The sequence below is a fragment of the Podospora pseudoanserina genome, chromosome 3, assembly GCF_035222485.1.
Source record: "Podospora pseudoanserina strain CBS 124.78 chromosome 3, whole genome shotgun sequence".
Classification (NCBI taxonomy): Eukaryota; Fungi; Ascomycota; class Sordariomycetes; order Sordariales; family Podosporaceae; genus Podospora; species Podospora pseudoanserina.
Genome location: NC_085922.1, coordinates 3,179,325 through 3,206,072, shown reverse-complemented (window position 1 = coordinate 3,206,072; position 26,748 = coordinate 3,179,325). Strand labels below are relative to the sequence as shown.

The window sequence follows — 26,748 nt, the reverse complement described above, 5'->3', positions numbered from 1 at the left end:
TATGTACAGTGAGCGCATCACGATGGGTGTTTTCGAAGCTAACCCAATTCCACCTCCGGACGACTTTTGTACACACCCACCTAATCAACAAATCCTTTTCAACCGCCGGTATTGATTGACCCTATATTCAAACACCCTATATCTACCGGTATGAACCTCGTCGCGGCAGGATATAATAAATCATGTATGTATGTACTCTGTAAAACAAGATCCCATTCGGAAAACTATCCGGCCAACCAACCCCCCCAGGGGTCCTCGGGTCTCTCTTGCCGAATGTATGTATGTATGTATGTATGTATGTATGTATGTACCTAATGTTGCGCAGCCAGGGGCGGCCGGGGCGGGCAGGGCAGGGCAGGGCAGCGGGTAAGGTGGAACCAAAACCAAAACCAAAACCAAAACCAAAACTTTCTAACACCTTTTGTCACTCATCCGAAAAGAAAAAGGGAAGGAGGCCGGGCAGTAGGTAGCTGTGACGGTGAGGGTGGGGAGGGAGCGCGTGTGAAGGAATACCAGTATGCCCAGTGACGCCACAGTATGTTTTTCTCGGAGCCTGGTTCCGAGAGCTTTCCTGGGCGAAGCTTGCGAGTATGGTGTCTGCCCAGGTTTCAAAATCCTGGGGGAAACGGTGAGTAAGGCGGATGAACAGTGAGCTGGATAGGTAGGTATCTCGAGCAGTCTGTGTAGGTAGTGGCGATGCAGATTTGAGCCCTTTTGCTCAACCTGGTGTCTGTCTAAACTTCGTCTCTTTCTGATATTATTGTCGGTGACGAACGAGGCTTCATCGCAAGTAGACAACCCATATCGTTCTAGACCCCCATCTATCGGACGCCAGCATGAATGCGAAATGCATATCGACCAATCCGTAAATCCAAACCGTTCTGTTCCTTCCATATACCTACCACATGTCCCTTGTTACCATCTGTTGTTGACAACATTGGCAACTTCACAGCCATCTCAACACACACAACCACAACATGTGAAGTTTACTATGGTCCGCAAAAAAACAAAGAGGCTCAACTGCCGTCCTCAATTCCCGCGCAAAAATCAAGCTTTGGGTAGCGAGGCGGGATTATACAGGATAAATTGCACACACTTGATCGATCACCCCCTTGCCCTGCCAACCTTCAGAAACAAGCGAGCCGTGTCTAAATCCCCCGCGCTAATGAGATATACAGGTACCTACATAGTGTATGATCCATCTTGACAGGGCGGAAGAGCAACCAACGTTGCATATCCGCTACCGAAAAAGTTCACGAACTGTGGGGCGGGGGAGAAAAGCATTAATACTGCGTAGAGACAAAAAACACCCAGCCGGTTAAAAATAGCATGTATGTAGTATTTGTATGTTGATGGTCGTCGTATTCGGGTTTGAGGTGGAAGATGTGATGGCTGTTGTCAACGAAGGTAAAGTAGGAAAAGTAGGTATAGTATATACTAGAAGGTATTTGAAAGCAATAATGCACTTGGGAGACTGAACTCAAGCCACCCAGAAAAAGACGTCATCGCAGGTATAAAAGCAACCTGCTAGTGTATATATCTTTCCTTGCCATTCCTGCCTTGTATAACCAGTTGTGTTCTTGTCCGAGGTGAAAAGGGAACCCGAAAACGCCAGTACCCCCAGTGCAACGAAAACGCCATAAATCCATACTCGGGTATGATATGCAGAAACGACTGTCCTTTACCGCCACCTACCGCCCATTTCCAGCAACAGAAATAACGAAACCCCCTCCTCTCAGTTGTTGCGTCACGAAACAAATCTACCTGCCGCCACCGGGCTGATCCTTGGGGTATGGTCTTGGAACATAGCCCGGGTCGACCGGACTACTCATATCCCATTCCACCTCGCCTAGCCCGGCTGCTGTTTGTCCAGCCTGTTGGTCTCTTCGTCCATAGTATCCATGTATATCAGTTCCCTCTTCGTCGAGCGGGCTCAGTCCTAGCCCTTGCGCCCCACCTTGTGGCACCCCCTGTTGCCCATCACTCATGTTGCTGTCGCTCCGTTGTCTGGAGTGGTGCATAGGATGATTCCGATATTGTCCCCTCGCGCTAGTATTGCTGCTTGACCTGCTCCTCACTCCGTGCTGGCCGGGTAGTTCCGCAGCAAATCCGCCAGACGCGGCGAGCTCAGGGATGATATGAGGAGAAGCACCACCGCGGTCAGAGCCGCCGTCGGCTGAGAGCTCCGAGGCGTCGGATTGGTTGCGATTGTGTGAATAAGGCGTGTACTGCGTATATTGGTAGTTGCTGTAGGCGTCCCCTTGAGAACCACTGCTTTGCCGGATAGGTGCCGGCCTCATGGGTTGGTTATTCTGAACACCTGCGCCTGGGGGCACATTGCCACTGTCGAACCATCCAGGGTCGGGCTCCGGACTGGCATGGCGGGAGCGGTTGGGTTCATCGTAGGTGGGGAACATGTTGGGAGAGGGTGTGAAGCCTCCTGCGGGGTTGGATTCGGACCGTCCGCGGTTGTTGCTGTTGGGGTCATAGAAAGGTGCAGGCGTGCCAGCTGCAGAGGTGTTGCTTTGTATAAGTGAATCAATACCAATGTCGTCTTCATAGGGAGGGTTGTAGTGGAGCTGGCCACCGTCCACTTCCATCTGATGGACTTGCGATGCAGTTTTGGAATGCGACTTTGGCATGTCTGATCCCCCCTTCTTTGACTCGACGATCTCATCACGGACCTTGTTCACACGTCGGATGATGAAGAATGCGGCGGCAACAACGACGACAAGCAAGATCACTATCCCGGCCACAATACCACCGATGGCCCCTCCGCTGAGCCCACCGCCACTCGCCGGCTCGGTTGGCTGAATCGCCGCAATCTTGGGGACCGAGGTTGGGATGAACTTGACCACTGTCTTGGCATTTTCCGAGGCAGGCACACCTACCGGAGCTGATGGTGTGGCAGTACTGGTGATAGTCGCAGTCGTGAGGAGGACTGATCCGCTGGAAGTCGATGTAAATGTTCGGACGACAGTCGTACCGTACGGTTCGGTCTTGTAACAGCCATTGATTGCACATGCGTAGCCTTCTTTGCAACACCCAAAACTGGCACTTGCTGGGCACAAGGTGTAGCTTGCTGGACAGTTGGTCTCTTGAGCGCTGGCGTCAGCAGGTGGCTCGCATTTTCTTTCTCCGCAGATATATCCAACTGGACAGCATCCCCCAACTATCATACCATGTTAGCATTACACCCCCTGAGCTTCACTGGCGCCGGTTTATTACTCACGTGCAGAATCAGCACACACAAAATAATTTGCCTTCCCACATGCCGTCGTGGGCCCAGCCGTAGTCGCATAACACGAGTCAAATGCACACGCATATCGATCTGGACAGCAGCCGCCATTCATCTCCGGGGGGCACATATGGTGTTCTGTGGCGCAAGTCGCACCCTCCAGCCTCCGTAACACATCGCCTCGCACCACCGGTGGGGGTGTAATTTGGGCCTTTGGAACCCTGTGAACGACATCGGCATCCCTCCTCTGCTGTTGCAATTGTTGGATCTGCTGCAGTGGGTTTCTCCCCATGTGTGACGCTGAGACCAGAACATCCTGCCCCAGCAGCGCCGAAAAGGTCAGTACCACACAAGAGGTGCACTCCCAAAGGCCTTGGCCGCGCATCGTGGCGCCTTTTCAACTACTTCCCTTCACAATCCTTGTGACTCTATGGCCCGGGTGTCTTTGAATTGATTGTTATTCCGGCCCGCTGCTGACTGCTGCTTGCTGCTGGCTGCTGGCTGCTTTGCTGTGCTGTGTAGCCGACCCGTATGTTTCAACCAATTGGTTTCAGGCCGGGGTAATTTAAATGGCGCCGTCAGGATGCTTCTTGTGTGAGTGTAACGCGAGTCTTCGAGAAGGATTATGCCGTCTCAAAAGGCACGCTTGTCGCCGTCTGGTCGGAGGGTTCTGGTCACCGTGTCGCAAAAAAACGATCCAAATCTCAGATTTGGGTTGGGGGTGTTTGGGAGTGATCTAGATGTGATTGGGAATCGGGCAGGCAGCTGCTTTTGTTCCTTGAGGGGGCTGAGCTGAGTGTACGGACAGGTGCAGGGCGCCACTATCGGGACCTAGAGCTTGGGGCCGGGGGGTGGTTTACGACATCTCTCACAGGGGGAGGGGGAAAACGTGGGATGCAGTAGGGCTGAGAAGGAGACGGCGAGGAACATCAAGGTAACCTTTGCTTGTCACGCTGACTGCTGCTGTCTGACTTGTCTGACGGGATAGTGTTTATTGGGTTGCAACTTGTTCGTATGTAAAGGGACCAAGAGCAAATGGCCGCGGACAGGACGATGGGCCCAGACCTCTGGGTAGGATCGCCATGAGTGTCAGGGGGGGTCATCGCTCTCAATCTGATGGCGACACGACGAGCAGATATCGCAGGAGCCCCTCTTTTCACTCTCTTCCGCGTCTTCCATGAGCCCAACACAGAGCCTGTGCCCCCAACGACGAGCAAACTTTCGTCTTGCCATTGATCGCGGGGATTCCATTGGCCTGATAGTAAGGCCGACTACGGCCCCCATCCGGGTCGAGGGAGCTTGAGGGAAGAAGAGAGAGGGAAGGGTGTGGCATCTTTTGCAATGGTAGGGTTGCGATATGCTGCTGATTCCGCAAGACGACTGCGCCGATGCGACCGGGTCAGCACGAGGCAACCAATAGTCCGTCGCCATGGCTGGGCCGTGTGAGGTCCAACTGCAGAACACACCCGCTGCCCATGTAGGCTCAAGGCGGGGTAATCGGTATGCCCTCGACGGATGAACAGGACCTATAAATGGCCAGCCTTCAGACCTCGAGACCTCCCAGAAGCATGAGGGCGGCTGCCTCTGCTGCTCTGGAAATCCTGGCACTTGACCGAGTCTTCTCGGCAGGCCCTAGGTCTTTTGTGTCATGGAGAGGCTGGTCTGGCGACGAGGTCACCAGAAAAGGCGGCTTCTCCGAGCAGTTCTCCACTGGCGGTATGCGGGCATGGACAATATCGCAACGCTGTGAGGATAGTAAGCGCTTATCTGGAATATTCCTTCGTAATTTTTTTACCTTGGCTTCGTCGTTAGCAGGCTGTCCTTCCTATTTGATTTTGAACGGCATTCTTGGTGGGGCGGTGCCGCATCCCAGAAGATCCCAACAGCTGGCTGGTGCCTCTGTTTCACGAGTGCGCGTGTGGTTTAGTCGTCTGCAAGCCTCCTCTTGGACTGACCAGGAAGGATGAGGTTGAAGCGGAACCCGGGGAATTTCGTGGCACCTTGTGCAGGTCGGCAGCCAGCCGTCATTCCCAACGGCCAGCTGTTGATCTTCTCTGAGCCAATGGGAGGGGCTTTCTTTTACATGACCTTTTGCGGAGTGAGAGCTCGGGCCACACAGCACATCACTCATCCCCTCATCCCTCTCACCCACACACAATTATTTCGATCTCTCAAGTAACAAGTCAAAGAACCTGTCATTACGCAGTTTTCTGTTCAAAAAATCGATATTCACAATGCAGGCAGCCAGGCACCGACTTACATCTTTGCGGGAAGACATCCAGGGCTGAAAAGTGCATATTGCTTGGTCACATCTCTGCTACACACCGAGCCACAGAAAACGCCATCTCGATGAATTGGTACAGCGGTCAGCCCCCCTTTGGGGCACGTAAGCACCATCGGCTTCTCCTTCTCCCGGAGCAAGCCCTCCTACGGCAAATGGTGGTCAAATGTTTGGATCAAGAGAGCCGTTCACGAATAGCATGGCATGACCGGCTCCTCCTCGCTTCTGCACGCCATGGCAGATCTTGTAAATGACCATGGCCATCGATAAATGCGGAGGACCACTGAGAGCGCTCGAGCTCATTGTTGCGCACCCAAGACAACCGACGGCGGCTTGATACGACGTGGCGGACTGCCGTATGCTACCTCAGAGCCACTAACATCGGTTGCGGCGCCGAAAGACGTTGCGATCCGTTGACACCGATGTTTCTTCTGCCCTGGCCCCCGACATCATCATCCGTTTCCTTCTTAGCCTCCTGGGTCGACTGCGTGTCTGGGGTCCATCCCAGCAGACTGGACGGCCCGTTGAGGAAATTTTGAATATAGTTCCGATGCGTTCATGCGGCCATGCCGACGACATCCGGTTCACGAGGTGACAGGAACTCAGCTTCAGCTCGCTCTGTACATGTACCCATGCCCCTGTGCCCTGTGCTGAAGAAACCTCGGTCCTCCCCAAAGCGTCGCAAGTCATGCCCTTGGGGGATGGTGGTTTCATCATATACATACAACAAGTGACGTTGGTTCAAAGCCTTCCAGGGAAAGGAAAACAAGATGGTTAGCGAGGATTGCCACTTTGATATTCTGGGCAGAAACAAGCACTGACAGGCCGGCGATAGACCCAGATCAGTCGCGGCGCCAGCGATGGCCTAACAACGGCCCGGTCAGCCGTTCCCCAGACCCCGCACGTTTTCCTCCACACTGCCATCGCCAGTGCAACGCCTGGCATCCAGAATGCTACTTTGCCGAGACGGCATTTGAAAGGCCTCGCTTGGGTATCCAGCACCCTGCTAAAGAGCACTTGGAAAGTGTTGTCAGTCTGCGCGCTCGCTTCTCTTCTTCAAGCCCGGAGCTTCACACCGAGAGAGCTTCATCGTGTGTGAGCCGGCGTGTTCAGCTGACCGGCGCACGCTCGTTCGGTCCTTTGGCTCAATTTAAACGGGCTTAGTTTCTTGGTACATTATTACCTCCTGTTTTCCATTATCCACACCTCTGATACTTGAAAAAGGGGTTGCCACCCGGTCTGGTCGTACAGACTACGTGACCATATCACATCACGCTCTCTACTCATATCGTCCTCGTCTCAACTCCAACGCCAACCTCTTCAGCCCCAGAGCTTCAGCAACACTTCCCGCGTATCCACGTCGCGTCACTGAGGAAGGAAGAGGGCTAGACGCCCTGGCCTACCTTTTCTCCTGCAGACCATGCCCAATGGGATAAACAGGAGCCTATTTGTACTCACCAAGAAACGACGACCAAAGCTGTCAACTCGGATTCAGGAGAGGAACGTGTGAGAATGTTGCTGTACACGCGACTGGCGCCTCCAAAGCCACCCAAGAGGCGGTCAAGAGGAGGTAAGAACAATGCATTCATAACTTGCCCCTCACATCAGACAGCTAACAAGATATGTTTGGGATATAGGTTGTACATTCTGGTGAGTTCCCACATTGCCTGCTTGACACAGCTGCTACTTGGTTTGATATGTTTTTCTGACTCCAATGCAGCAAAGAAAAGGTTTGTCTGGTTGCCCTACAGTCTTTGGGCAGACTGTGTTTCTAATAGCCTTGACAGAAGAAGAAGTGCGACGAGAAACGGCCGACCTGCTCGCGTTGCTCAGAGCAAGGTGTTGAGTGTGTGTACGGGACTGTGAAACCAAGACAGCGAAAACGACGTGAATCTGCGCCGCACACGGCAGCGGGTACATCTTCCGAACACTACTCAGGAGCTCGACGACTATCTGAACTCAGCTATTACAGTCACAACTCTAGTTATCTCGGTTGGGGTGTCGAGAACCGTGGACAAGACTTGACGCGTTACGGGGAGCCGCCAGCTGTTATCTTCAACACTCATTTCTCCCTCGGCGAGTACCCTCCCATCGACATCTTGGACGACTACCCCAACGAGGACCCGCAAGAATCGCCAAACGGAGGAAGCCCGGAGGCCGATGCCCCCGCTGACGATGAAGGGGCCTCACCTGCCGCCGGGCCGATATCACCACGGGCTGCATCGAAGGCGCCTCCTGACCTGGCCATGATTGCGCCATGTTCTGTAGCGTCGCCGCTTCAAGAGTTTCACGCCCCCGCCTTTACCGAGTTCACCGAGCGTCCGAACCGCAGGGCGCTGATCGATCACTTTTGCAACGTCTTGTCACATCTCATCGTCTTTCGCGAGGAGACGGGCAATCCGTTCCAGCAATTGATACTCCCGCTCACACGCAAGAGCCCACCGGTGCTCAACTCGATCCTTGCGCTTTCGTGCGCCCACCTCGAGTATCGCGGGATTGAGAACTCGGAAAAGTCTCTTTACTTTCACAACCAGGCCATACAGGGCGTGGCGCAGATGATTGCGCAAAAGGAAAAGGCCAACAGGACGGACATTCTGGCGGCCATAATGCTGCTTGTGTATTATGAATGCGTAAGCTCAACCACAACGTCTTGGAACCTCCAGATCAGTGCTGACACCCTGCATGCTAGCTCGTCCAAAAAGGCCGCTCCAACATCGTAGCCGGCCACCTAAAGGGCGCCCTGACAATAATGTGCAGCACCGACGACCTGCTCGACCCGGCAGGCGTCTTTCTCGAGAGAGCCTTTCGGTTCTACGACGTGATCACTGCTTTGTCAAACAACACCTCCCCGATCAGCACCACCCCCTCCCCGGGCGGCCTGCTCCCCTTCTCCCCCATCGGCGCGACGCCCACCTCCCCGCTGAGCAACATTGACACTCTACTCGGCATGTCAACCACCCTCTGGCCCATCATCCACCGACTCTCCGGCCTCTCCTCCCTCAAATCCTCCCTCGACCACGCCATCTCGTCCAACTCCTCCCCGACAAAGATTGCCGTCTTGAGAACAGAATTCAGCTCCACGGCACAGGCGATCGAGGCAGCGTTGAACAACTGGCAGCCGCAGCTGCCTGCTGACTTTACGCCTCCGGAGGGGAATGATGATCCAGAAGCGGACCCGGTGCCTGTTGTGGCTAGCAGGGGGAAGTCGAGTAATATCCCAAGCATATACCACAACTCGCTTGCGTACCGGCATGCTTCTTTGCTTTACTTGTATCGGACCATTCTCGGGTATGGGAGGGGGCATGGGCTTGTGAGGAGGCACACGAGGTTGACGCTGAAGAATTGTGTGGCCACTGTTGGGCATAGGGGGCCGATGTCGGCTTTGCTTTGGCCGTTGTTTGTGGCTGCTTGTGAGGCGGGGGAGGGGAGGGATAGGGAGTTGGCGAGGGAGGCGTTCGAGAAGGTGGAACGAAGGCAGGGGATGAGGAATATTGGAAGGGCGTGGGAGGTTGTGGGTGAGGTTTGGAGACGGGTGGATGAGGAGGAGAAGGGGAAGGAGAAGGAGAAGGAGGAAGGGGGGAAGGCAAAGGGGAAGGGGGAGGAGAGGGAGGAGCTGTGGAGGACTGTTTGTAGGGAGATGGAGGTTAGTTTGGTTTTCGGGTGAGGAACCAAGGGGGTAATGATGGTTTTGTATGCATAATGACGAGGGTGTGGGAAAGTGGCGGCGTTTAATAAGGGGCGGGGGGGTATTCAACAAGGTAAATATGGATGGGGAAAAAAGGAAACTGGTATATATCTGGTGTATGTTAGGAACCAAATTGATGTGTGTACCTATAAACCCCATCACATTTCAAGACGAATAACAAAGAGTTTTTGAACACTTATATACCAAAAGAAACCTAAACAGAACAACTCATGAGATGATGCTATATATATATATATGTATTTATACAATGCGAAATATCCCAGCAGATCCCCCTCTCTCAAAAAGAGAATCCCCCTTTCAAAATCTTTCAAGTTGTGATTGATCCCTCATTATTCCCAAAACCAAAAAAAAAACCAAAAAAAAAAAACTAAAAAAAACTCCTTATTCCCATGGCTACCCCTTTCTTTTTCCCCTCCTTCACAACCTACTCCCTAGTCAAAGCTGAGCCTGCGCCTCCCCCAACTTTTTGCTCGCAAAAGCCCCAAAGTACGCATTCAGCGCGTCCACTGTCGCGCTCCCCTCCTCCAGCGCAACAACAACACCAGTGTACCCATCCGGCCTAACGACCACAACCCCACCCCTTTCCTCATCCAACCCCATCTTCGCATGCGCCATCGCCTTCGCGTCAGGGAAATTCCTCGACCACCGATCATCAGCATAAACATTGTCCTTGTACCTCGCCAGCAGCGCAGGCAAGTCCCGGCTAATCTCAATCTCGTTCCTCTTGGCGGCAAAGACAGTGCAGATGGTGAAGAACTTGGAGTGGGGGTTGTGCCTCTCGTGGTGAGAGACAGAGTCGATATCGGCGCGCTGGTAGGCAGAGTAGAAGCTGTTCTTCTTGGCGAGGCCGGCGGCGAAGTCCTTGAGGGCTTGGCCCGTGACGGAGGGCTTGCCGGCGAAGACGAAGAGGCGGAAGGCGCCGTTGAGGGGGATCTCCTGCTCCAGATGGACGACGTTGGCGTCGACGACGCGGGTGACGTCGGCGTTCCTGAAGAGGCGGCCGGGGACCAGGGCGTCAGACTTGGCGATGACGTGGGATTGGGCCGGGTGCTCGGGGGACCAGTTGAGCTGGTTGGCCTTGTAGGCTACGCCGTAGCCGGAAGTGAAAGAGCAGGACTCCTTGAAGGTCTTGATGAATTCGTTTTCCTCGGCGCCGGAGGAGGCCTTCTGGGCCGTGGCGGCGGCGACCTCGTTGGAGGAGGGGGGGCGCTGGGAGAAGAGCTTGGCGTACTTGTTGTCGAAAGACAAAAGAGTCTCGGCGACGTCCTTGCGCTCGGGCTCGTAGGTCTCGAGGATGGACTTGTGGGCGAGGCCGCCCTCGACGGCGTGGATCTTCCAGGCGAGGTTGAGGGCGTCGAGGAAGGCAGTGTTCATGCCCTGGCCGGCCTTGGGGGAGTGGGTGTGGCAGGCGTCGCCGCCGAGGAAGACGCGGTGGTCGAGGGTGTACTTGTCGGAAATGCCCTGGCCGATGGGGTAGACAGAGTACCACTCGACGCGCTCCCACTCGATGCTGTAGGGCTGGAGGATGCGCTTGGCCGAGGCCTGGACCTCCTCGACGGTGGCCGTCTTGCGGGGGTTGAAGTCGGGGTCGGTGGAGGAGGCGATCTGGATGTAGAGGCGGACCATGTTGTCCTCGCGGGGGATGACCATGATGGAGCCGTGCTCCGAGTGGATGGTGCACTTCATCTTGATGTCGGGGAAGTCGGTCTTGACGACACCGTCCATGACACCCCAGACGTAGGCGATGGGGTCCTTGTGGGTGATGCCAATCTTGAGTTGGTCACGGACGAAGGAGCGGGCGCCCTCGCCGCCGAAGAGGTACTTGGCCTTGACGCTCTCCTTGAAGGTGCCGTCGACGTGCTGGAGCTCGACGCTGACGGGGTATTCGGGGTCGGCCTGCTCGTCAGAGGTGAAGCCGGTGATGGTCCAGGGGCGCTGGACGGTGGTGTTGTTCTTCTCGAGGTCGGCGATGAAAGCACGCTCGATCAGACCCTGGTGGAGGAGGGTGGTGAAGGGGTATCTGGCGTCGATGAAGTCGGGGCAAGAAGCCCAGGTGCCGGTACGGGCAATGCCCTTGCCGCCGGTGGGAGGGTCCCAGAAAGCAACCTCATAGACACGAGCGGGCTTGTGGGCCATGATGGCCGACTTGAGGCCCATGTTGCGGAGGAGATCGAGGGAACGGGGCTGGATGCCATCGGCACGGCCAGTGGCGGTAGGCTCAGGTCTGTTGTCGATGTGCTTGATCTTGTAACCCCATCTCGCCAGGCAGGTCGAGAGCATCAGGCCGACGGGACCGGCACCCACAATGACTGTCGTGGGTGTTAGATATATCTCACTCTACTACTTCTTGTCTGTGAGTCTTAAGGAGGAGGCTTACCAATGTCATAATGGTTGGGGCTGGGGTGCTGCTTCTGCTCAGAGGCCATTGTGAAGACTGAGTGTGTGTATGTGATGTCTAGAAAGGGGGGTGATGATCCAAAGAAACAAGAAAAAAGAAAAAGAAAGAGAGAGAGAGAGAGGGAGAGGGAGAGAGAGCAGCACTGGGTATCTTGGGAAAAAAGAGAAGAAGGATGGAGAGATCACGATGGAAAGTTTGGGACGAGCAGGAGGTGGGAGGGGTCAAATACTTGATAGAATTTCTTCGCCCTACTTACTCCTCCTCCTCCTCCCACACCTCCGTCAGCGGCTCTCGCCAGTGGCAGATCCGTCTCGCGCTCTCTCGACGCTTTCCCAGAAACCGGGATCCGGGCCAGGATCCGAGTGTCGGGCCAAATGGACGGGGTTCACGGGGTGGACGGGCTGAGACGCCAATGCATGGTGCACCCTAGGATCGCGGCAAGGAGCTCGGGATGATGGCCAGGGGGGACTGGATGGGACTCGCTGGAGCGCCTGACTCGGAAGCGAAAAAGCGACGAGGTTCCTGTCCTGACGTATACTAGATACCGGCAAGGTACACGGCTGTGTAGGCTGTGTAGGGCTGCTCGGGTCACCATTGGCCGAGAGATGGGACAAGAGGCCGTGACATCGCTCTGCTGGCATGGAGGACGGCCACTACGGCGTCAGTGGGCGTCACGGGCGTCCATCTTTTCCAGAAAACTGCTGGCGCCATGTGGTTCCTTCGGGCGTGAGGGGTGGTTCGAAATCGGGACTTGTTCACGGTAATCGATATAGCGGGGCCGCCCTCCTCCACCACGGCTCCAAGTGTCGGGAGTCAAACCCCCTGTCCTTTACCCCACACCCCAAGAACATTTCAAAGCCTTGACAACAGGGCCTGTTAGGGTCTGACAACTGTCAGCCTCCCGTCGCCAGCCGAGTCCGCTGCTATGCGTGTTCCCTGATTGGTCCGGCTGGCCGCTGCCCCGGTGCGGTAGCGCAGCCGACTGTCTGAGCCGTGTCCGCCCCAGAATGGTAGTGAGTGTGGGGGAGAGTCTTGAGAAACGGTCCCCAAAAAATAGCCCGCCGCCTTCCGTCCCATCAGCCCTCTCATGTCTCAGCCGCTATCATGAGCCGCATCCCCATATCCCCATACCGTTGTGATGATGTCGTTTCGTTCGCGCGCTCGCTGTAACTGAACTGTCCGATATGGGCAACCATACGGACAGTTCACAGTCCACAGTCCACAGTCCACAGTCCACAGTCCACAGTCCACAGTCCACAGTCCACAGTCCGCAGTGTCCGTTTTCTGCTCATCTGGTGATATCAGTGTCATCGATCTAAGCATATTCTTATCTCCGAACCTCAAACCCGAAGTCCCCAACTCTATCACACCCAAACATCACCCTTCTTGATACTTCATCCCACTACAATCCTACACCTCGCGCCTTCGTCTTCGCTGAAGATTCGGATTTTCAGTATAGTTCATGCCACACTAGCGCCCATCCATGCAGCCACCATTCCACATGATCGCTCGGCCTCTCACCAACCCAGGGGCGATCGATGCTGGGGATATCATCAACAGCGCTATTCCAGGAGCGAGAACCTGGGGTTGGGATCCACCGCCCACACACGAACTCCGGGGAGCAGGTGCGGGAGTTGGGGTCGCCCCCGACGTTACTTTTTCTGGTCCGTCAGGTGGACTGCGGAAGAGTGTGGGGGTGGACTGACTGGGAGGGCTGTGAGCGGCTTTGCCGTGCGGTTGTGATGAAAGGTGATGTAGATAGGTAGGTAGCTATACCTGCCGGTCGTTGTCGTATATGAACCTGACATGGTGCTGCTTCCTGTCGAGATCTGGGAGCCACGTCGGCGAGAGAGGTTGGATGAGCAAGTCCCGTCGAGTCTGTTGTTGACTTGGTGCTGTTGTAGCTGACAGCCTGGCTGAGTATACTGTCTGGCTTCTCCTCGTCCTCGATCCATCATCCCCCTCCTTGACGCAAATCTTCGATCTCGGCATCAAGACAACATGAAACATGATGAGGGTAGGTCACAACAACAACCCTGCAACAGCCCAGTCCCAAACTCGGTACCGAACCACCGTCACAAAACCTGCAGATGATGATATCTCCAAGATGACCTACACCCCCTCCAGACTTTGACACCTGCCACTGTCACAGGAGCGCATCCATCATTCCAGTCCTTACACACTCTGTAAACTGCTACGTAGCAGCCTTGTCCCCCCCTTACTCACCCCCTCCCGCGGTAGCGAGCCTATTGGAACAGTTCCAGAACCGAGCCTACCAGAGCCCGGCCTCATATCAAACCTAAACAAAGTCTCCATCTCAGCTGAGATCCGGGACCCATCTTACAAGCTTTTTCCACTTCTCCAACCCGCGAACAGGGAAGGGGGGGGCAGTCGTCAGTTTGAAGTGTTATGTAAGACTGTACGTAGAGGCTTTGCTATTTATAGCAAGGCATGTTAGAAATGCAAAAGGGGCATGCCTCTACGTCGTACGGATGGTTTTTTAAGGCCGAGGGGACGGATGTATGGGTATGGGTCTGGGGGGGTATTAGTGGTTGCCGAGAGTCTTATATACGGTTGCTTTGCCAGTGGTGTCGTTGGTAACACTCTCATTATGAGGGCAAGCAAAGCAAAACGATCCTCGTAATTATCAAGGTCTCTGCCCCCCCACTGTGGTATTTATGCACCTTTCGGCTCCTCCCTCCTCTCATCAAATCCCACTATGATAACCCATAAACCAACATGATGTTGGTTTACATTCCTCCCCTCATAACTCGAATCCCAACGCTGATGATAACACGAAATGCCCAAAACAGAAACAAAACAAAAACAAAATGCAGCTCAACTCGCTCGCTCGCTTGAACAGAACAACAAAAAAAGCATTTGAAGGCCGCCCAATTTCCTCTTTTCCCCATCTTAAAATTACCGTTTTTATTTTCCTGTATTTACCCCTCTCTCCCTCTTTCGCCTTGTTGCCTGCTTCCCATCATATCATGAGATCGAATGCGTGGAGGTGAAAGAAAAAGAAAAAAAAAACATAAAAACGTAAATGTAAGGATCATGATGTTCAAAATCAAAATAGAAACATTGCATAGTGAAGGGGGGGGAAAAAAACCGAGATATCCTCCCTGGCTTGCCAAAATGTAATGCTACAACAAAACATGCATCCCATCATACCCCAACATAGTAATTCCAAAAACAAAAGCCACCTTGAAGACACCCATGATATCATCCTCAGGTATCCCATCCACCTTGAAGCCCATCCTCATAATCATAAACACCCTACTCCAATCCCAATCCCAATCCCAACCCACATATCCCCCCCTTCCTAATCCAACTCCAGTCCCAACCCAACCCAACCCTAACCGCCTGCCAAAAGGAAAAAAAGAACCCCCCCCCCCCGAAATCACATATGCTGCCCATGATGCATCAATCCCCCCCTCAAACAACCCCCAGCACCTCCCCAGGTAAAATCTCCAACCAAGGCGGCATCATCAAATCGCTCTGTAGCCCCAACATATCAAAATTCACTTCAAAACTATTCAAAGTAATCGCCTCGCTTATCGGATTAATCTCCAAGTACCCGTACCCCCTTCCCTCCTCCTCCTCCTCCTCCTCCTCCTCCTCCTCCTCCTCCCCCTGAAACCAACCCACCATGACTAAAATCTGTCTCGTACTCGTTATGACCTACGCTGTTATCGTCGTGATGGTTGTTGTCGTGGTGATTCCCGTGATGATGGTCGTGGGAATTGTGCTGGTAGTGGTGCAAACCGGAATCTGTGGGGGTTGTGGAAGGTGACCCCTCGTGCGCGGTCGAGGTTTCGTAGCTTGAGGTGTTGGAGGAGTGGTGGTGGTGGTGGTGCTGGTGGTGGTGGGTGGTGGTGGAAGAGGAGGAGGAGGCGTAGGAGGGATGTGGTGGTGGTTCTGGTTGTTGTTGCTGTTATTGTTGTTGTGGCTGGTCTGATGATGCGTGGGGTGGTGGTTCTGCCTCTGATGTCTGTCTGCGGGTGGGGGTGTGTGCAGGTCTAAGTCGACAGAGGGGGAGGATTCGTGTTTTAGTAGGGACTTGCCCATTGCCGGCGATTGTGGTAACCTGGACAGTTTGGGGGTTCTCGACTGGTAGCGCAGAGCCGATATATTGGCTTGGGGATAGGCCGGCGGGAGCATAGCAGATGGAGTGTCTGGAAGGCTTTGCCGGACGGGATCATATGTCATGTTCCCAGGAGGTGTTGCGGCAGACACGGGAACCGAGAGAGGTGGAGGCGGCGGTATGGGCGGAAGTGTGGTATTTGCTGGATTCTGGAACAAGACCGTCAGGTTCGAGTTTGGCGAGTTTGTGGTCCCAGTAAGAGAGTATGCGATGGGTGGAACGTTGGGCGAGGCGGGATGCTCAAATCGCGGCAAGCGTTCCAGTGAACGACGACGGGCCAGCGTGATGGGTTCGTATTCCTCCTTTGTGAACGTCTCGCAGTCCCAGATGCCCTTTGATTTTTGGTCCAGGGCGTTGAGAATGTAACCGACGCCCGCCCAGTACTGCTGCAGTTGCTGGAGAGACTTGTAACACCGCGTGTAGTTCGAATTGGCAGCAGAGACAAGGAGTGAGTGTTTCTGTCGGGGGTCAATAGATGGGCCCAATTTCCCAGGGATGCCTTTGAAAAAGCGAGACTTGGCTTCTGGAGAAGGTGATGGCTCTCGCGAAGGGGGGTGTGACGCATTCGCTCCAGATTCCATCAAGAAGGCACATGCAGCGATGTAAATTGGCTGGGATGTGAACGGGTTCCCGATAAAACTCTTTGGGTCGATCAGGTCGGCAAAGGCGAGGATGTCAGCAATGGTTTTGGCACTCGACATGGAGAGCTCCCGACTGTTCGGCAGCAACTGAGTCGGTCTGAGGCTGTAAAACGGAGTCAACAGCGTCGGCTGATGAAGGACAACGATCAGAGCGTGGAACCAAAAGTGCAGCAGAATAAAGATGGTGCCCTTTCCTGCCTCGACATACTTTCGAAAGTTGGCAGGGTCAAAATGGAGACGCGAATCCTGCTTCTTGTAAATGTGGCTCAAGTCAATCTCCATCTGTGCAAGCTTCTGCATCTTCTCCTCGGTGAGGTCGTTGGCATCCCGGATATTATTCAAAACATCCGACACTCTGCCGTACAGGTGGATGATCTCGATGAACGGCGGGAAGGGGTCGGGCCAGCCCGAGACCGGATCGATGGCGTGTTCCGGAAGAGACAGTTCAAAGTCGTCGTCACGGAACGTGACTGGACGTCCTGTTCCCGACGATATGACACGGTCCAGAACAAAGACAGCCCAAAAGGTATCCATGCGCTCCTGTTCCACCTCGCGCTGCTCGTGCGGCCCCAAAACCTCTTCGTCGTTTCGCTTTCCCTCGGGTTCATCGGATCCATCGTTGCTTTTCCGGCTCCAGCTTCTCGTGTACCAAGGATCTCGTTCACCTTGGTACTTGACACCTTCCAGCTTCTGAAGACCGAGATCGACCGCCATCCTGATGGCCAGGCCCAAATACATCCAGAGAGCGCTGTCCTGGTTTGCCCCGAACCCTTCGTATGCCATCAAAAGACAGGCCTGCACAGCAGCAACGGATGGGCATGGGAAAGTGTCCACCGTGGCCGCTTTGGCACGCCGAGCGAATACCTGCCCGAACTCTGATCTCTTTTCTTTTCCGTCATGTGGGTTGATGAAGATGGGGTCGTCAGAAAAGCGAGCTGCCAAAGCGCACATTGCATCTACCAAGATGGGCTCCAGTCTCTTTTCCTTGAGCATGCGCAGGGTCCTGTCCTTTCGCATAAACTGATAGTTGCAACCAAGGTGAGTGAAGAAGGTTATGGCGAGGTTGAGGATCAAAGGGTGAACCGGATTCGAATCGTTCACGTCATAAATTGGAATGTCTTCGAGACTGTCGAACTCGGTTCCCGGGTTGGTGAAATGGTGCTGCCCTGCACCGCACCCGTACAATGACCCTGGTGATGTTGTCGAGAAGGAACTGCCCCGACTCTTGCGCCTATCACGATGAATCTCGCGCGAGATGTCCACCACCATCTGCTTGAAGCCTGGGACGATGGCAGTCGGCCCAAAATACCTAAAGTAGGGCACCCGGTGACTTTCGTGCTGATGCTGATGCTGATGCTGATGCTCAACAGGCGACCGGTTACTCGAGCTCCGGTTATTCGATTTCTGAGAGTTATCGTCCTGATCCCAATCATTGCTGTGTTTCCGCCGCCGGCCAGACGTCACGGTAGCCGTTGATACCGAGTCCTGTCTCGAAAGCGCATCCGCATCCACAAAGCCCGCCATACGTGGCTTCTGCTGTGGTTGTTGTTGTTGTTGTTGTTGTTGTTGTTGTTGTTGATGATGATGTTGTTGTTGTTGTTGCTGCTGCTGGTGGTGTTGCGAATGTGACTGTGACCGACTCCTCCAAAATCGTTGGTCCCCCTTTTTATTCCCATCGTTGGCGTAGTTATCCTCACCACGGTTCTGCCACATTTGCTGAGGCTCCATCTTGACCTCCACCTTCTCACCATTCAGGTAGTCCTCCTCATGCTCGTGCTTTGTGTTGTCGTCCCGATAATCCTGTGCATCTGACGGCCCTCCATTTGCTGGCCTCTTCTTCTCATCCAAATCGTTGTAGCCGAGACAAGTGTGGCCATTTTTGGCACATGTCGAACACACCGGTCTCTCGCCCGCGCACCGGGTTTTCCTTTTGCGACATGTCAAGCATCTAGGAATATTTTTAGAGCTGGTCCAGCGGTACAGAGAGAGAGAAAGAGAGGGAGAGAGATAGACGAAAAAAAAAAAAGAAAAGAAAAACCACATACGCAGCATTGATCCTCCGTCTCTTGGAGGGGGGCTGGCCATGGTTGTTGACCCATTTGTGTTCCTTGATAAAGGTGGTCATCTCGGCGCTCCTTTATAGCGAGAACATGACGGACTGGCAGGGCAGTCTTGAACGAGCTCAGTCAGTCGTGAGCTCTCAACGGGGGTGGGAGACGGCGAATGAGGCGGTCGGCACACACGAAGAGAGGGGGACGCGGATCGGGCGGCAGATGTTAAGCTGGTGTCGGGTGTGGTGACTGGTGTTGAAACTCGGCTTGGCGGTGATGTGTGTGTGGTGCAAAAGTGCGTCGGGATTCTTTGGGGGGTGGGCAGCAGCTGGCGATCAACAGGGGCACAACAACGACGTGGTCATAATGCGAACGACGGACGGAGGATCTTGGGGGTAGTCATGGTTTCGGGCAGTTTTGGGAAATGAGGCAGAAGGTGTAGGTAGATAAGGTGAAGGTACACGTTATGCGACCCAAATCAGCTCCCTCTCTCCAGCTCTCTAACGTCCAAGTGTTCCTCGTTTCGTTGGCTCTCACGTGTGGGGACCCACGATAGATAGATAGCACGCGCAATGCGGCTGAGTTGCAGCACAGGCACAACAAGAGGTACCTGCTAACAAATCTCGGTCATAAAACAGGAGGAAAGAGGGTGTCAGAGATCAGCCGTTGCAGAGGAGGAAAAAAGTCGGGGAAAGAGGTAGAAGAGGAACGGGAACGAGAGGCACGACAGCCGATGGGACATGGGACATGGGACATGGATGGACGATGGATGGACATGGGGGGAGGGGCGAGGACGGTCAAGCTTCGCAATTGGACCAGCTTCCAGCTGTGTCAGGCTGTGTGTGTCTCTTTGAGCCTAACAAATAACACAGCGGGAAAGTGGGCGAGCTAGAGAATACCCAGATGCAATAGCTTCGCTTCCCATCCTCTCACCACACCAAGACACAACCTACACCACCAGGACCAGACAGGGCCCATGGGTACCGCGGCTGTTTATCAATCTCCAAGATGATTTTGTCAAAAGATGTCAGTGTGAGTCCGGCGGAGGTGCGCCGGGGAAGCAGCGAGATGTCGGTCGAGATGTGGCTCCAATGTGACGGTCCAATAGCATGGATCACTCTCTCTTCAATAACGAGCGTCTTCCGGCACTTTGTGCTGACACGCTTGCTGTGCTGACAAAACGCCAACGGACCGGGACAGCTGAGTTCGACTGAGTCTTCCGAGCCGACACCACTCGGAGACTGCCAGCGATGATCTCTATCTTTTTGTTTTTATATTCATAGCCCGGATTCATCTGAAATCCAATGTTGTCTGTGAGTTGACACTTGATCCGTGCGCAGGGCAGCGGGGCTTCCCGAGGCTCCCGAGAGTGGGGCATTGACCCTGCCCTATGCCTCGAATTCTTGGGACAACCAGCAACAACGGAGATTGTCCAAGCAGAGGCATGGCTCGATACTGCGACGACGACGGACTCTTGGATAGGAAGAAAAAGAAGTGATATTCTTCTGGGTTTAGGCTAGTGGGTAGCGGCAGGTGCACACTATCGTCCCATGATTGCAACGCTGCACCGCTAGCCCCCTGTCGACTCGTCTGCGCGCGGAAGGGGATCGTGGACTTTCCGGCCCGGACAACCTTTTCTACAGAAATCTCACGAACAGTAGAAACATGGAACAACTCTCGAAGCCGTCCCGTCACTCTCATCTCGCCACCAGCCCTTAGATCAACATTCAGCACGCCGGCCGTTCTCCCCGACCCCTCCTTCATCCTGTATGCGAGCCATCAGTGTCGTCTCGCAGCTTGCAGTTTGACATTCAACATCCAACACGCCGCCAAGCAACCTGCACCAGGACAAGTTGGGAAGCACGTCTTCGACTCACCCACCCAACAACCTTCCCTTTCCCCTCCCTTCCCTCCTTCTCAGCCTCTGTCTTGCCTTATCTGTTCTCTCTCGATCAGTGTCACCGTAATGTCTTGCCTACGCCTCATGCTCCCCACGATCACTCATCGCATCACCGTGATAAGCGAGGTCTGTTCCAGATCAAAAAGGAAGTTGGGAAATGAAGAACTTGGACGTTCCATGGAAAATGTTCAGTAGACCAAAGGCAGACCAACATCCCTGTGCTCTGAGCCCCGCGAACCCCGCGTTGTGGGGGATGGATGGGGCCCTCTCCAAAAAAAGGCTGGGGAATTTCCAGAAATACCAAGCCCAAATCGGCTTAGTCTCACACGGCAGCTTCCGGATAGCCCATCACCGATTGAAAATTGACAGATCAAACTTCATGCCTTGCTTCGTCGTCCGAGCTGTACGACACAAGATATCGGACTCAATTGCCAGCCTCGTCTGGTTTTGGACATGTACCATCTCAGCAAAAAGCAGTTCTTTTTGATCCTTGGGCTTGCACTCGATCTGATGCGTTGCCGGTCTCGTCATCATGCAGACATACGAACACTACCCCGCATCCCAATCTACAATTTCCAGACTTGTTGTAGACTGTGAGGGGGAACCAGCACTGCAAACTATCATCATAGAATAACTAAACTGGCCGACAGGCACCAGGGCGAGAATATAGCCTAAACAATATTTCCTGATTTCTCTCCCGCTGTCTTTGTTCTCTGTCTCTGGTTGGAAGTCTCAATATCATGTATATTTTCTATTTTGTAAACCGAGCAACCTCGCTCTCGAACATCGCCAACATAATCTGTATATCACGACACCACCACTACCACCACCACTACCACCACCACTACCACCACCACTAACTACTACCACCACTACGACAACAGACAGCTTGCTCTACGCCACATACCACTAGCCACGCATACCACCCATCTATTTGCTAGGCGAAGTCCTTTCGGTGAGATTTGGTAAACGAATACGCGCAGTGGGCCGTGTCTCGCTTCGATCCATAATGGGTGATATCGTCATTACTACCTCCTACTAGTGTAGCAAAAGTGGATTGTGATCTTCTTGTCTTCAGCGAACTTGTCTCTCTCGCAAGCATGATACATTTGCCAGAAAAAAAAAAAAGAAAAAAAAAGAGCTTGTCAGAACACTTTGAACATGAAACATTAAACTTCTTCAAACAATCTGGCATCCCCCCCCAAAGATTGCATAGCACAGAATAGCCGTCAATAACCGCCATCCTAATTCCCCCATAAGCTACCTAGCTACCTATCTTAATCTTCCAAACCTTTCTTATCCCAAAAGGATGAAAATAATACATATACAAATGTTTTACCGTGTGGCATTTTTCTTTCTTTCTTTCTTTCTTTGTTGTTTGTTACTTTCCCCACCTTTTCATCATCATCCATCATAACTTGAAAAAGAGGGGAAACCAAAAAAAAAAATAATAATAATAAAAAATAAGAAAAATAATAATAAAAAAAAAAAATTGGGAACGCCGAGATCTCAATGCCACACCACACCTAATCACAACCCCCTTCTTTATCGACACAAACACCTTATGCTCCAAACACGCGCCAGAAAAAAAAATCAAAATCACACACACACACACACACACACACACACATACACACAACAGATGCCCCTACGCTTACTTCGCTTTTGATGATAACCTTCTCTCTCTCTCTCGTATATATGACAACCAACATGACACATTCGTCCCCAAACTTCCAAGTCCATCCCAATACTGATAATATTATATAACCCTCCCTGCCCTTCCCTCACTACGGCATGGGAAACCCCAACCCCATACTCCCAATCCCCTGCACACTCAGCGGCAAGCTAAACTTCCTCAACACCTCCGGGTAGTCCCCCGCCATCTTCTTATTTGGCTTCTTCTCCTCCACGGTCCCCAAGCTGTGCGGTCTCCCCTTACCGCCACCACCACCACCACCAGTTTCTTCCGTCTCTTGTTGCTCCTCCCGGTGCTCCCCCTCTTCATCTGTTGTCGTCGTTGTAGTGGTAGTAGCAGTAGTAGTAGTAGTAGTAGTAGAAGACAACCTCCTCCACCCCCCACTAAACCCCCTCTTCCTCTCCCCAGATTGAAAACAACCGTCACCACCAGGCTGGCGATCGCTCTACTTCGCCAACCAGGGGAACTTTTTCTTCGTGCTGCCCTCCCCCGTCCCCGCAGCCCCGGCCGCGCTGCTGGCCTCGACCTGGATGGATCGTTGATATATATCCTTTTCACAAAAATTAGTAACCATTATCCACTCCGACAGAGTAAATATAACTCACCTCCTCATCCCCCATCAACTTCCCATCCAAAATCAACTCCCTCACCTCCCCCCCCCTCCCTCCCCCCCACCCTCCCCGACACCGTACGGCATCCCCTGACTCTTCATGATGGGCAGCAACACCTCCCCAAAACCTCAAACTTCTTCCAGTTGATTCTCTTCCCCCCCTCCCCCACAAACGTCTTGCTCCCCTCCTCAGCACTCACCAAATCCCGTCTGTGCAACGGCATAAACGGGATCCTCGGCAGCGGCGAATTCTCCCACGCCAACCGGTACGCGAAGTGGCTCTTCTGCGTCCCCATCAGCAACACCAACCTCGCAAACTTCTTTTGCGTCTCCGCGCTAACAAGCTGCCTCGTCTGCGACAGCCGGTGGATCGCTGTGCCGTTGATCCCCGCCAGCACGGCCGCCAGACCGTTGTAGTTATTCATTTGCCTCAGCTTCAAGGCAATCAGCATAAACTTTTCCAGACACGGAGCCCGGTGCTTGGCTTTATCTCTGATCAAAATCATGTTGGCGACCCATTTGGCAATGTGGTTAAAGTGGGATATCATCCTGTTGACGTTCTTGAGGCTTTTGCACTTTTCTTTTTGTTCTCGGTTCAGCGAGACGTCCCGAACCAAATCCCGGATCCGGATCGAGCTGAACATGACCCAGTCTATCCTTGTGATCTCGTCGGCAATCTCCTCCGTGTCAAGCTCCATGAACTGGTGCCAGCGGAACTTGTTGAGCGCCAATGAGGGCATCGGCACCAGCGTGGCCGCTTCGCGCTCATAGTCTTCCAGCGTTTGGACTTGATACCGGGCCGTTGTCCGACCATGAATATCTGACCCTGATCTCTCTGAGCTCTGGGAGGGGCGTCGGTGGTGGCTGGAGGGGGGGTTGCTGGGGTCGTCGAGTTGGAGCGAGTTCATCGATCCCGTGATGCCCGTGTGTGGTCGGCTCAGACCTTCAAACATGTTGTCTGTCTCGTCTATTGGGTCTGATTTTCCCCAGCCCGTGTCGTCGTCCTCGACCACCTTGTGTTCCAGGTGAACACGCATCTGCTGGGCAGCTGTGACAAACAGCGGATCCAAAGATAATTCTCCGACCATCTCTTCCAGACTTCGTTTCGTTGCCGGCCTGGCAAAGTCCCCAGGATACAACGATACCCACTTCGCCACAGACTCGACCAGCCGCGCCTGAGCCTCCGCCTTGATCAGAATGTGCGTCGTCTTGTCTTCCTTCAGCTGGTCGAGACGAGCCCGAATCGCGTTTAGCAGCTCGGAAGGCGCGGCAAACTTTCGATACAGGCACAAAAAGATATCGGTAAAGTTTTGGTCTGTCTTTGCCATCTTGGGCGCGACAAGCCTGTCGACAAGGTCGTCGAAACTCACTCCCGCCACCTTGGCTGGCCTGTCCAAAAAGTTCTCATCGTTGCGCTGCAGTATTGGTATGTCGTCCGAATACCGATACGATTCTCCGTCGGATTCAGACACATCCAAGAACGACTCGGCGCCGCTGTCCAGTCGAATGCCCGGTTGACGAAGCATGGCTGACACTGTCGTTTGCGGGCCGTCTTCGGGAACGGCCAAGCCCAAATTTGAGTTGCTGTGGTGAGCAACAGAAGAATAGTCTAGTCTGGGTGACCTCGAAGTCTGGGGCCTGTAGTGACTTTCGTTTGGGGGCGGTGGGAAACCCCGCAAGAGTGACAGGTCGGAGCTTGCCCTGCTGTGTTTACTGTGTTGGCTGATTGGCCGTCCGTTGATCATTTCTTGAGGGGTATCCAGACTCGCCGAGGCAGCGCGTCTTCTGGTCAGCGATCCTTCCGGTTGTTCTCCTGCTCCCCCGTCAGTCTCCCGGCTTACCACCACTGCAGCGATAACATTCTCACCTCGCTTGTTAGCCAACGCGGCCTTTAAAGCAGCCTGGAGACAATCCTGAGCGCTTCCCGGCACGTTGAAAGACGTTCTGAAGTGACCGGCACAGGTGGGAAAGGCAGAAGCAACATCTGCCACGTCGATCTGGCGGGCTTCGTCGGGGGCGTCGCATTTTGTGGCGGCGAGAACCGTCGGCAGGGAAGAGTTGGCCAGCGCAGCCATGGTGGAATCCAGCCCTCGCACGCTCTCCTTGTTGGTAACGTCGTACAGGATCAGGGCGCCATCTATTCGTGGCACCATGTGACCGGCGACCTGCTTCGGCCACTGTATTGGTTGTCGGGGGTCCAGTTCGAAACCCTCAAGATCGAGCTCGACCAGGGTGACTGAGTACTGCGTCCCGTCGAGCACATGCCTGAATGTGATCATGTTCTGTGTCGGCGGTCGCGTGGAACGTATCGTTCGCTGGACAAAAGCCGACTTCCCCACGCCTTCGACGCCGATAATGGCGATGTTGATGGCCTCCATGGCTGGTTTGTTGCGATCGAACTGAGAGGTCCAATTGTCAGCGTACATCCATCGTGACCGCCAGAAGGAGCTCTTGTCCATGTTTCTTCTTGAGACTCTTATCAGGTAGTTAGATGACGGCGTACCCAAGGTGTAGGACCGATGTCTTTCAGTGAATCTTTCCTTGGGGGAATCCACGGCTGGCGCTCTTCATTGCGGTGGCCGGCACTCGTCGTTAGCGCGCCAGGGATGCCGGGGGTGGCTGTGGCAGCAGCAGCAGCAGCAGAGGTAGTATTCGCGGCGGTGCTGTGGTAGCCAAAGAAAAACGGGTCGTCAACAATCGAAGCGACCGAGTCTCGCGGACCACCCTCCTCGGCGGTCGTCGTCGTCGTCGGTGGCGGTGGTGGCTCGTCGAGGATGAGAAAGCTTCTCTGAGGGCCAAAGTCAGGAAACGGGAGTCCCCCGGAGCGGTCTGATGAGGGTGGATGAGTGTGAGCCCGCATTGCTTCTTCGCATGACGAAGGTGGACAAAAAGGGCATACCAGTGACTTTCGCGATCTCAAGTCGCCAGCAGCCGCAAGCCGGACAAGACGGGAACAGGAACAGGGAAAACGGAGCCGGGAGACAAAGGAGGGCTTCTTATTATCGAGGCGCAAACAAATCAGATGGAGGATGTCTCTTGTGTCGTTCTCGTTCGTCGGTCGGGTCGGGGTCTGGATGGGGCTCCTTGTCAGGGTCCTCTCTTTGGGGCACTTGTTGGGGTCCTTTGGGGTGAGAGCGAGTCCCACGAAGCCAGGGCGGAGGCGGCGGGAGTAGGAGCAGGGCACAGCTCTTTGGGAGCAAACGCCGTGATCTTGGCAGGCTGCCGACCCGAAACAGTGCTTGGCTCAGTTCGTAGCGTCGCAGCTAGCAACGGTCGCTTCCGAGAGGGTCGGATTGTAAGCAGAAGCGGTGATGGATTCAGACAGATACCGAGTCTTTTTGAGCTCAAGCTATACTATACACTGCCGAGTATTATCGTAGCTAAGGTAGCTTTCTTTGCTTCAAGTAATAGCCAAAAGCTGTCCCCCTGCCCGTTAGGTGTCCCGTCAGCGGGGCCATCTGCCATTTCAGAGCACTGTCAGTCACCCACTCACTCACTGCCTGCCGCCCTCCCCCCTGCAGACGGTGCTTGGCTGCTGTTGTCTTTGACCTCTTGCTCCATGGTACCAAGCACGGTGATGGCCCTCTGGATAACCTGGAAGCCAACTGGCAATTGAGTTTCCAACGGCACTTTTGACGGACCTGGTGGGGTTTGCGCCCGGTGCTTGTCGGTGGAAGGGCACGGCCCGGCGACTGATCAGCGTCGAGGTCAACTGCCAGCAAACACCCATTGATGGGTTGTTGAGTTGTTTGCTTGTCGATGTGATACTGACTTTAAGATCCTGCTGTGGTTGTTAGTCAGCGGACTGGCCGCAACAATCTCCATGCATATCATAGCAAAGGGGAGATCTGATAAGATCAAAAACTGGGCCCGGCACTAGGACCTTCGCTTCGAACAATTTGCTTTTTGCTTCCAAACGACAGAGACACAACATATGGCGCGGTTACACAAATCATGCAGCCGAGTGCTATCGTATCAATTTCTCATGAGACTTAACTCGACTTTGTTAACCTCTTGAGTCCCCCTCTTGACTCTCAACAACGGCCTCCAACCACCATCGCAAAGCACCCACCATCGCAA

At 53.9% G+C, this 26,748-nt stretch overlaps 5 protein-coding genes across 5 annotated transcripts; 1 reads left to right on the top strand and 4 right to left on the bottom strand.

Moving 5' to 3' along the window:
* Positions 1 to 1,237: 1,237 nt before the first annotated feature.
* QC764_309180 (uncharacterized protein) lies at positions 1,238 to 5,388 on the bottom strand. The gene is made up of 3 exons (XM_062946029.1): positions 5,034 to 5,388; positions 3,233 to 4,982; positions 1,238 to 3,172 (listed from the first exon to the last, which is right to left on the bottom strand). The coding sequence occupies exons 2-3, from the start codon at positions 3,621 to 3,623 to the stop codon at positions 1,761 to 1,763; spliced, it is 1,803 nt and encodes a 600-aa protein (XP_062802076.1). The 5' UTR covers positions 3,624 to 4,982; positions 5,034 to 5,388; the 3' UTR covers positions 1,238 to 1,760.
* A 233-nt stretch (positions 5,389 to 5,621) lies between these two features.
* On the top strand, positions 5,622 to 9,255 carry QC764_309170 (uncharacterized protein). Its single transcript, XM_062946028.1, is given in 5 exon segments — positions 5,622 to 7,023; positions 7,031 to 7,089; positions 7,157 to 7,169; positions 7,307 to 8,149; positions 8,209 to 9,255. Coding segments are annotated over 5 exon segments (1,974 nt in total). The 5' UTR covers positions 5,622 to 6,939; the 3' UTR covers positions 9,184 to 9,255.
* A 51-nt stretch (positions 9,256 to 9,306) lies between these two features.
* Positions 9,307 to 12,576, bottom strand: QC764_309160 (uncharacterized protein). Its single transcript, XM_062946027.1, has 2 exons — positions 11,603 to 12,576; positions 9,307 to 11,534 (listed from the first exon to the last, which is right to left on the bottom strand). The coding sequence occupies exons 1-2, from the start codon at positions 11,649 to 11,651 to the stop codon at positions 9,661 to 9,663; spliced, it is 1,923 nt and encodes a 640-aa protein (XP_062802074.1). The 5' UTR covers positions 11,652 to 12,576; the 3' UTR covers positions 9,307 to 9,660.
* A 2,485-nt stretch (positions 12,577 to 15,061) lies between these two features.
* On the bottom strand, positions 15,062 to 18,536 carry QC764_309150 (uncharacterized protein; the record flags this gene model as incomplete). The annotated part of the gene is made up of 3 exons (XM_062946026.1): positions 15,062 to 15,286; positions 15,392 to 18,338; positions 18,457 to 18,536. The coding sequence occupies 3 exons, from the start codon at positions 18,534 to 18,536 to the stop codon at positions 15,062 to 15,064; spliced, it is 3,252 nt and encodes a 1,083-aa protein (XP_062802073.1).
* A 3,967-nt stretch (positions 18,537 to 22,503) lies between these two features.
* On the bottom strand, positions 22,504 to 26,327 carry QC764_309140 (uncharacterized protein; the record flags this gene model as incomplete). The annotated part of the gene is made up of 5 exons (XM_062946025.1): positions 26,162 to 26,327; positions 25,172 to 26,086; positions 24,536 to 25,067; positions 22,786 to 24,478; positions 22,504 to 22,648 (listed from the first exon to the last, which is right to left on the bottom strand). Exons 2-5 carry the CDS (start codon positions 25,526 to 25,528, stop codon positions 22,504 to 22,506), a joined length of 2,727 nt encoding a protein of 908 aa, XP_062802072.1. The 5' UTR covers positions 25,529 to 26,086; positions 26,162 to 26,327.
* Positions 26,328 to 26,748: the final 421 nt, after the last annotated feature.

Excerpts from the sequence above, each read along its gene's own strand:
- QC764_309160 (XM_062946027.1), bottom strand. The coding sequence starts at position 11,651 with ATGGCCTCTGAGCAGAAGCAGCACCCCAGCCCCAACCATTATGACATT. Across the intron at positions 11,535-11,602 it reads CCCCAACCATTATGACATTG|TCATTGTGGGTGCCGGTCCC; the intron begins GTAAGCCTCCTC and ends CACCCACGACAG.
- QC764_309180 (XM_062946029.1), bottom strand. The coding sequence starts at position 3,623 with ATGCGCGGCCAAGGCCTTTGGGAGTGCACCTCTTGTGTGGTACTGACC. Across the intron at positions 3,173-3,232 it reads TGTGTGTGCTGATTCTGCAC|TTGGGGGATGCTGTCCAGTT; the intron begins GTGAGTAATAAA and ends ATGGTATGATAG.